The sequence below is a fragment of the Camellia sinensis genome, chromosome 4 (genome assembly GCF_055761805.1).
Source record: "Camellia sinensis isolate YWXY chromosome 4, ASM5576180v1, whole genome shotgun sequence".
Taxonomy (NCBI): domain Eukaryota; kingdom Viridiplantae; phylum Streptophyta; class Magnoliopsida; order Ericales; family Theaceae; genus Camellia; species Camellia sinensis.
The window spans coordinates 189396045-189406385 of NC_138964.1; the positions used below are offsets into that span (position 1 = coordinate 189396045).

The 10341-nt window shown below is 39.0% G+C and overlaps 1 protein-coding gene across 1 annotated transcript; it reads left to right on the plus strand.

Moving 5' to 3' along the window:
• Positions 1–2323: 2323 nt before the first annotated feature.
• LOC145824308 (uncharacterized) lies at positions 2324–6995 on the plus strand. The gene is made up of 4 exons (XM_082923944.1): positions 2324–5898; positions 5971–6027; positions 6102–6188; positions 6268–6995. Exons 1-4 carry the CDS (start codon positions 3642–3644, stop codon positions 6993–6995), a joined length of 3129 nt encoding a protein of 1042 aa, XP_082780070.1. The 5' UTR covers positions 2324–3641.
• Positions 6996–10341: the final 3346 nt, after the last annotated feature.

The window sequence follows — 10341 nt, forward strand, 5'->3', positions numbered from 1 at the left end:
CCAACTTACCACTATTTTTTTTTTGCAGTAAATTGTTTTCTAGGCCATCATGGACCTTTTCTTTTCTAGGCCACAATTTTTTTTAAATTAGGCCTTTTGTTTTGTGGGCCTCCAACTTGTCACCATTTTTTTTTTACAGCAGATTTTTTTTTTTTTTTTTTTTTTAGGCCATCATGGATTTTTCTAGACCATCATGGACTTTTCCTTTTCTAGGCCATCATTTTTAATGGGCCCTTTTCTTTTGTGGGCCTCCAACTTGCCACTATTTTTTTTGTAGTACATTGTTTTCTAGGCCATCATGGATTTTTCTAAACCATCATGGACCTTTTATTTTCTAGACCACCATTTTTTAAATTGGGCCTTTTCTTTTGTGGGCCTCCAACTTGCCACTATTTTTTTTGTAGTACATTGTTTTCTAGGCCATCATGGATTTTTCTAAACCATCATGGACCTTTTATTTTTTAGACCACCATTTTTTAAATTGGGCCTTTTCTTTTGTGGGCCTCCAACTTGCCACCATATTTTTTTACAGCAGTTTTTTTTTTTTTTTTTTTTTTTTTTAGGCCATCATGGATTTTTCTAGACCATCATGGACTTATCCTTTTCTAGGCCACCATTTTTTTTAATGGGCCCTTTTCTTTTATGGGCCTCTAACTAGCCACTTATTATTTTTAGGATTTGTTTTACAGCAGATATATATATCTATATATATTTTAGGAGTTTGTCTAAATGGAATAGGATGGATTGGCATTGGTAGGACTTCTAATCCAACACAAACTCTTACTTAGTATTTCAAATCCTACCTAAACTCTTGCTTATTTGAAGTATTTTAGGAGACCACTACCTCTTTTCTTAAGTAAGACTTTTCCTTTATATTACACCTATTCATATATTTTTTTTCCCTGCAGATTTTTTTTCAGCAGATTTTTTGCTTCCAGAAAATTTCCAGCAACTTTCCAGCCCCTTTTTTTTTCCTTCTTTTCAACAAAAGCTGTTCTTCTAGCAAAAATTTTTTTTTTTAGCAATTTTCAACAGCCCCTATTTGCAAATTTTGTAGTGCATATTAGGTCTTCATCTTTCAAAAGTTGTCTAGCCATTGTCTCTCCTCTCCTTCCAGCAAAAAGAGTACCTTAAGGATCTTTTTTATATTAGGTATGTTTTTTTTATTTTATTTTATTTTTTTATTATATCCCAAATATGAACACAAACAGTTTGAAGTCTTGATGAAACAATGTTTCGGCAACAGCCAACTTTGTTTAAACTATAAACAACTTTGAGGGAATAAAACCATAATTTGGTTTAAAGTTTTGCCTCCCCTATTTTGAATTTAATAAGGCCAAACAAAGCTTCAAACTATGTTTGTTTGTTTTTTTTTTTTTTTTTTTGAAAGAACAAACCAATACAAGTTGCTCTTTTTTAATTCCCACACTAGCTTTATGGATACCATTTTTTTTTTTTTTTTTTTTAGCAGCAAATATTTGTTTATTTAGCAGATTTTGCTAAACCCAAATACAAACAGCATATATATATATATATATTTTTAAATCTAATCTAATCAAAGCCAGAAAAATATAAACAGACTTGTTTGTTTCTTTTTTTTTTTGTTTCTTTTTTTTTTAAATCTAATCTAATCAAAGCCTAAAAAAAAATATATAAACAGACTTGTTAGGGTGACAAATTTAACTCAAAGAATGTCCATGAACAAAAAAGTTGAACCTTGGCAGACAATTGTTCATGCACGCCCAAAATATTTAGCCTGGCCACCCCGTCAGAGTTTTTTTTGTTTCTTCTTTTTTTTTTTTTTTTTTTTTTTTTTTTTTTTTGTGCTGACCATGAGCCCAAAGGCTTTTCCTTATACCCCTTTTTGTAACAGCAGATTTTTGCTAGAAAAATATAAACAGTTTTTTTTTTTTTTTTTTTTTTTTTTTTAAAATCTAATCTAAATCTAATCTAATTAAAGCCATAAAAATATAAACAGACTTTTTTTTTTTTTTTTTTTTTTTTAAATCTAATCTAAATCTAATCTAATTAAAGCCATAAAAAATATAAACAGACTTTTTTTTTTTTTTTTTTTTTTTTTTGAATCTAATCTAAATCTAATCTGGCACTTTGTTTTTTCTCTCTTTTTTTTCTTTTTTTTATTTTTTATTTTTTTTTAAAGTCATAAAAATATAAACAGACTTCTTTTTTTTTTTTTTTTTTTTCTTTTTAAATCTAATCTAATCAAAGCCTGCCCCCTCGTGATTCGTGCAAGTGAATTTTAATTGTACGAATTACGATTTTTTTTTTTATTTTTTTTTACACTTTTCCCCTCTTTTGCAGGCAACACGCAAGGCGTCAGATTTTGTTTGCAGGTATCATTGCTCTTTCCAACCTAATGGCAATGAGTGGCTTGAATCCTTGGCAGTGATTGTGTCCTTTCACCCCAATGGCTTGAATCCTTGGCAGTGATTGTGTCCTTTCACCCCAATGGCTTGAATCCTTGGCAGTGATTGTGTCCTTTCACCCCAACGGCTTAAATCCTTGGCAGTGAATGTGTCCGTCACCCCAACGGCTTGAAACCTTGGCAGTGATTGTGTCCGTCACCCCAACGACTTGAGTTCTTGGCAGTGATTGTGTCCTTTCACCCCAACGGCTTGAATCATTGGCAGTGAATGTGTCCGTCACCCCAACGGCTTGAAACCTTGGCAGTGATTGTGTCCGTCACCCCAACGGCTTGAGTTCTTGGCAGTGATTTTGTCCGTCACCCCAACGGCTTGAGTTCTTGGCAGTGATTTTGTCCGTCACCCCAACGGCTTGAGTCCTGGGCAGTGAACGTGTCCGTCACCCCAACGGATTGAGTCCTTGGCAGTGAACGTGTCCTTTCACCCCAACGGCTTGAATCATTGGCAGTGAATGTGTCCGTCACCCCAACGGCTTGAAACCTTGGCAGTGATTGTGTCCGTCACCCCAACGGCTTGAGTTCTTGGCAGTGATTGTGTCCGTCACCCCAACGGCTTGAGTCCTTGGCAGTGAATGTGTCCGTCACCCCAACGGCTTGAGTCCTTGGCAGTGAACGTGTCCGTCACCCCAACGGCTTGAGTCCTTGGCAGTGAACGTGTCCGTCACCCCAACGGATTGGGTCCTTGGCAGTGAACGTGTCCGTCACCCCAACGGATTGGGTCCTTGGCAGTGAACGTGTCCGTCACCCCAACGGATTGAGTCCTTGGCAGTGAACGTGTCCGTCACCCCAACGGATTGGGTCCTTGGCAGTGAACGTGTCCGTCACCCCAACGGATTGGGTCCTTGGCAGTGAACGTGTCCGTCACCCCAACGGATTGAGTCCTTGGCAGTGAACGTGTCCGTCACCCCAACGGATTGGGTCCTTGGCAGTGAACATGTCCGTCACCCCAATGAATTGAGTCCTTGGCCAAGGGGCTTTTGTTAATCTCCCAACGGATTGAGTCCTTGGCAGTGAACGTGTCCGTCACCCCAACGGATTGGGTCCTTGGCAGTGAACATGTCCGTCACCCCAATGAATTGAGTCCTTGGCCAAGGGGCTTTTGTTAATCTCTTTATATTATGACATTTTGCCTTCACTAACCATTTTTTATTTTATTTTATATATATATATATATATATATATATTTTATTTAGGAAGCATGGACAAGACCCTTGAATATCTTCGACGTGACGAGAGGGATGTACTGGATAAATCTGGTCCGAAAATAATTCGGCACAAACCTATCACTGCTTTATTGTCACCCACCGAGTTGGACCCCTACATCCCATTACATACGGCTTCCGAAGACTTGGTTTATACAGGAATTCGAAACTGCTGTGAGATTCTCGAGAAAGGGCACTCAAAATCAATTGGTTCATTCCCTGTCTCAATCCTTCGTCCATTTTCTGAGGACCTTGACTGCTCTGAATTTAATACTCTTCTCAAGAGAATGAAGCATGAAAAACTGAAGTGGGATAATTCCTTTAATGTCCGTGGCATTTCTACCCATTTGCAATCCCCCATATGGATTTTTTGGTTGAATGACGTTCTTTCCACATTTGCCCCTATTTTGAAGAAATGTGGGATTTATGCTGCAATCTATGTATCCCAATTTGCATATGCTAGGAATGTCTCCTTGCTCAAAGGATTCTTAGAGAGGTGGTCACCCGATACTAACACTTTCCACACCATTTATGGCGAACTTGGGATCTCTTTATGGGACCTTCATCGCATTAGCGGGCTCCCCATTTGTGGTGAGTTTTATGAAGAGTTTACCCCATCCAATGACATTTTATATTCGTCCCAGACATCCAAGGCGTGCCGTGGGCTTTTCAACATTTATGCCAACTCTGTTCAATCCAAGAAGTTTAACCACTGGACTTTTAAATTCATTGACGAATCCCCAACTTCGATCAGTGGGTTTCAACGAAAGGATAGAATTCCTGATGATGTGTATCTTTCCGGTTTTTTGGCGAGCTGGCTTAGCGGATTTGTTTTCCCTCACTCTTCTGGGGAAATTCGTCCGACGACCTTTCATGTAGCCACCAAAATGGCAGGTGGAACATTATTTAGCCTGGCCATCCCCGTCCTTGCATACCTCTATCATTCTCTTGGTAAAATGGCATCATCATCTTCACCTGGAAAGGAAAATATTCAAGGTCCTTTACATTACTTTTTTGGATGGATTTCACTATATTTTGTCAAGACTTACTCTCATGGGGATCCTCAGTTGATTTGTCCAATTCCTGATATTCATTTCATGCCATATCTTGGGTTTATTGGAAACCAATCGGCAGCCCAGTTTTTTAATGATAAATTTCCATTTGTGGACTCTCTCCTAACTTATCGTACGGAGTGTCAGTTTAGGGCTCTTACCCATGAAAGTGAACCTTCAGGCATTCTGGTCGACTCTGAAAGGATATCATCTTTCCATCTTGGCTATCTTATATCTTTGAGGCAAGGGGTTTTAACTTTTAAAATGGGATTTAATTTCATTTCTGAACCGTACTCCCCTAACCGATTCGGTCGTCAATTTGGGTTTGCTCAAGCGTGCCCTACACCGCTTAATGTATCTTGTCGGCAACCCTCTGAGTGGGCTAAATTTTATTACAACTGGCGCCATATGCTACGCTGCGGTACAAAAGTCTCATTGGAGTTACCAGGCTCCCGATCTACTTCTCACGTAACCATGCCTTATGCCAATTGGTGGTTGGGAACTTCCTTTACCGTGCTTCAATATGTTACTCATTCCCAGTCGAAATCTTCACGCAAGAGAAAACTAGATATGTCAATTAAAGACCGAAAGACGAAAAATCTTCCTTACTCTAGAGCTAGGTCATCATCTTCACCTATTGCTCTGGAAGCATCATCCCTTCAGAGAATGGATAATAGTCGACCACTTATTGCTCCCTCTCGATCTAGTTACTCGGCTTCAGATCTCCTTCATCTTTTCGAGGATATGTGTAATTCTCAATTTAAAATGAGATTTAGCTTTGAGCAAGCAGATTCTGGTTCCCAATTTTCTAGTCTCGCAAAGCTTTTTCCAGAGACTATGTCTATCAGTGATTGTACAGGAACTTCCCAACCCACTGTAGCGACCAAAACCCCAATGGATCAATTTCGCACATACTTGTACTCTTTTCTTGAAGATAAAGATGAGAATATGATTCAAGAACTCTTTGAGGGAGATGGGTATGAATTAACTGCCTTGGGTCGTATTCGCATTAAGAGTGTTGAAATTCCTTCTCCTACCAAATCTTTTGATTGTTCTCTCAATGGAAGTAACGAGAGTGAAGATGAGTTTTATGACTACACCCCTCTTTTAGATGGCACACCGACTAAGATGAGTAAATCGCCTTCAGCAAATGTAGCTTTTTCTTCTCCTTCGAACGAGTCAACCAAGCTATTAGAGAAAGGTATAAATTTTATTTTATTTATTTTTATTTTATTTTTTTATTTTATTTTTTTAATACCTTTCATTTTCTTAGGCACTGTGCCTCAAACTTCCCCAGCTGCCTCACATATGCCATTGGCTACCTTTAAGGGTATTCTTATTCATTCCTTGTACCTCATTTTATTTCATCATGTATAGATACTCAAGGAACTCTTTTCTCTTTAGATCATGCCACATTGCAAAATCCATGGTCCACTTGTGGGAATCAGAATTTGTCTCATCCACCTAAGTCTCTTCAAGCCGTACACCAAGGTATACTTCATTCATCTATATATATATATTGCGTTTACCTTCTGCGTTTTCATTGAGTATCTCCTTCTATTTTTCACAGAAAATACTTCTGACACATTGGAAGAGACAGACGAAATTACTTCTGATACCTCGGAAGAGGCCCAAATTCTTGCAGACTTACTTGAAGCAAATGGGGTTAACAAATTATTTGACAAACTTGAAGCACCCTTTGCTTCATCTGGCCTTCTTTTGGGAACTTCCTCTAACGAAGCAGCCACCCATATTCAGAAAGGTCTTACTATTTCTCTTCAATCAATGACGGATGTTAATGGCATGATTGCTGTAGCAAACAACGTTTTCATGATTTTAAAGAGTTTGGGTGTAGACTTCATCTCCTTTTATGAGAAGGTGAAGATATTTCTTGGGTGCTTTGCTTTGAAAACCCAACTTGCAGACTCTTCAAACTTGTCTACTGCAGAATTTGAGGCCCAATATTGTGAGAAGAAGCTTCATTTTGACAAAGTTTCTGGCGAACATGAACAGTTGTCTGCTTCAATCATCAAGTCGGATGAGCAGATTGCGGATCTTAATCAAAGGATTATTCAAACCAAAGAGTTACTCAAACAACTTGAAGAGGAATTGTCATCCACCCAAGCGGAACATGCATCCTTTATGTGTGATTTTGCACAGGCTTCCGAGAGTGTTTCTAAATCAGAAGAAGACGTGCAAACTGCTCTGAATGTTTTGAGCCAACACAAGAAGAAGAATGGACAACATAGTGTTGTGGAACGTGCTTTTGAAAGGGCTAAGGCTTCTCTTAATGAATGAATGCACTTTTATTATTTTTTATTCATCCGAACATAATGTATTTATGAAATTTCGCTCAGTGATGGATTTATTTGTTATTCGAAATTTCTCAATACAATACATTGATTTGTCTTATTTTAGCCGTACACAAAAGATTTACTTGTTATATGAAATTTCTCAATACAATACATTTATTTGTCTTATTTTGGCCGTACACAGTTTATACTCTTGCGGGCCAGGAGTATCCAATGTTTTATCACCTTAGATTTCGGTGAGGTATTTTAGCAGTTTAACCACATACAATACCGTTGGTGGTATTTAACTTTTGTTTGGCCGTGCACAGTTTATACTCTTGCGGGCCAGGAGTATCCAATGTTTTATCACCTTAGATTTCGGTGAGGTATTTTAGCAGTTTAACCACATACAATACCGTTGGTGGTATTTGACTTTTGTTTGGCCGTGCACAGTTTATACTCTTGCGGGCCAGGAGTATCCAATGTTTTACCACCTTAGATTTCGGTGAGGTATTTTAGCAGTTTAACCACATACAATACCGTTGGTGGTTTTTGACTTTTGTTTGGCAGTGCACAGTTTATACTCTTGCGGGCCAGGAGTATCCAATGTTTTACCACCTTAGATTTCGGTGAGGTATTTTAGCAGTTTAACCACATACAATACCGTTGGTGGTTTTTTTTTTTTTTTTTTTGCCCTAACTTTTGCCTAGGCCGCCCTTTCGGGTTTTCAACCTAGCAGGCTTTCTTAAGGGTAATATCTCTTCAAGAACCTTGCATTGGTTGGGGGAATGATTCTGTCACCATCCATCGTTATCAACAAATAGGCCCCATTAGAATAAACCTTCTCAATCACATAAGGTCCTTCCCATTTGGGCTCAAGCTTTCCTTTGGTTCTTCGTGAGACTACTATGGGTGTTCTAACCATTAGTACCAAGTCCCCCTTTTTAAAGGAACGAAGCCTCACTCTTTTATTGAATGCATTTGCCATCCTTTGTTGGTAGATTTCCAAGTTCTGTTGAGCATACAACCTTCTTTCATCCAGGGTCTCCAGCTCAGCCAACCTCACTCTTGCACTTTCATCTTCTGTTAAGGATTCTTGTATTGCCACTCGTAATGATGGTATTTGAACCTCAAGTGGTAACACTGCTTCTCCTCCAAAAACCAACGAATAAGGGGTTGCTTGAGTAGGAGTTCTGTGCGAAGTTCGATAAGCCCACAAAGCTTCTTGTAACTTTTCGTGCCAAGCTTTTTTGTTCTTATCCACCATCTTCTTAAGAATTTTGCACAATGTCTTGTTGAAAGCTTCTGCCAAACCATTGGCAGGTGCATGATATCTTGATGAATGGTTGTTTTTGATTTTGTACTTGGCAAATAACTTGTTCAAAGCATCACTCCTGAATGGCTGTCCATTATCCATGATGATACTTTCTGGAATCCCAAACCTGTAAATGATATGGGTTCGGATGAACTCGGAGACAACTGTGCTTTTTATATCCTTTAAAGCCACAGCCTCTGCCCATTTTGAAAAATAGTCAGTTGCAGCTAGGATGTATCGATATCCTGCTGAAGATGGAGGTACAAAAGGACCAATAATGTCCATACCCCATGCTGCAAATGGCCAAGAACAAGTTGTTAAATGTAAAGGCTCTGGGGGTTGGTGGAGAAAGTTCCCATGGAATTGGCAGACTTAGCATCTTCGAGCATAATTTATGCAATCTGCAATCATAGTCGGCCAATAGTATCCCAACCGTTTTAGCTGCATATGTAATTTAGGACCACTTTGGTGTGCCCCACATACACCTGCATGTATTTCTGCCATTACCTCTTGAATACGCTCCTTGGCTATACACCGCATGAACATTCCATCCAAAGACCTTTTGTATAACGTTCCATCTTTCCACAGGACAAATTTGGTAGCCCTGCGTCTCACTTCAATTCTTTTTACTTTATCTTCAGGTAGCCTACCATGTTGGAGGTAAGTCACGAATGGTTCTCGCCAATCCTCCTCGTTTTCTCCTTTCGTGGTGACGACCAAGATTGGAACCAAGTCAGAAACCTCCTTTAAAGGTTGTAACACCCTTCTTTCACCTACCGTGATAGTAATTGTTTTGCTATCTGGTAGGGTGAGTGATGCAGCCAAACTTGCAAGTGAATCAGCTCGAGCATTTGTTCTTCTCTTCACATGGAAAATGTGTGTTTTCCTGAATTGCGAAAGCAATTGATCAGCCCTTTCATGATATGGGATGAGACTTGTTTTCTTAATAATGTATTCTCCACGGAGTTGCTTTACCACCAGTTCCGAATCTCCATAAATTGAGAGTTCTTCAATAGGAATTTGTAATGCCAATTCTAATCCAGCAATTACAGCTTCATATTCTGCTTCATTATTGGAGCATCCTTCACTTAAGGCGAAAGAATGGGTGATTATAGCATTGTCTGGAGTCACAAACACAATTCCAATTCCAGCTTTATTGTTTTTAGGATTTTCTTGCTTCTTGCCATCTGGACTCCTTGAAGCTCCATCAAAATACATCTCCCATCCTTTCTGAATTTCTACTTGCATAACCTCTTCATCTGGTAAATCAGTTACTAGAGGTGAGTTATCAGGTATAGGATGTGCTGCCAAAAAATCTGCTAGAGCCTGCCCCTTTACAGCTCTTTGGGGAACATATTCAATTGCGAATTGTTGGAGAATTACAGCCCACTTTGCAATTTTCCCTGAAAGTATGGGCCGTGAAAGTATATATTTCAAGGGGTCTGCTCTTGATATCAACTTAACTTCGTGTTCCAAGACATAGTGCTTTAGTTTTTGCAAGGCGAACACCAAGGCAAGACATGTCTTTTCGATAGGGGAGTAATTGACTTCTGCCCCAACCAAAGTACGACTCAAGTAATACAAGGCATTTTCTTTCCCATGCTCATTATGTTGTGCCAACAGTGCCCCTAACGAACCATCCAAGGCTGTTATATACAACAAAAGTGGTTTCCCTTTTATTGGGCTCATGAGTACTGGAGGCTTCAAAAGATACTCCTTAATACTATTAAAAGCATTTTGGCACTGCTGATCCCATTCAAATGGAACACCTTTTTTCATCAATCTTGAGAATGGCAAACATCGACCAGCCAAGTTAGAAATAAATCTTCTGATATAGGCCAATCTCCCTTGTAGCCCCTTCAATTCCCTTAAGTTTCGTGGAGGAGGCATTTCGGCAATAGCTTTAATCTTGGTAGGGTCAATTTCAATCCCTTTGTTTCGAACCACAAACCCAAGAAATTTTCCTGATGAAACTCCAAATGCACATTTTAGTGGGTTCATCTTGAGTTTGTACCTCCTCAAACGTTCGAAGATTTTT

What these genes read in the sequence shown, in the direction of transcription:
- LOC145824308 (XM_082923944.1), top strand. Translation starts at nt 3,642, where the DNA reads ATGGACAAGACCCTTGAATATCTTCGACGTGACGAGAGGGATGTACTG. An exon ending in AACCAAGCTATTAGAGAAAG is followed by an intron (nt 5,899 to 5,970) that starts GTATAAATTTTA and finishes TCATTTTCTTAG; the next exon opens with GCACTGTGCCTCAAACTTCC. An exon ending in GCCATTGGCTACCTTTAAGG is followed by an intron (nt 6,028 to 6,101) that starts GTATTCTTATTC and finishes TTTTCTCTTTAG; the next exon opens with ATCATGCCACATTGCAAAAT.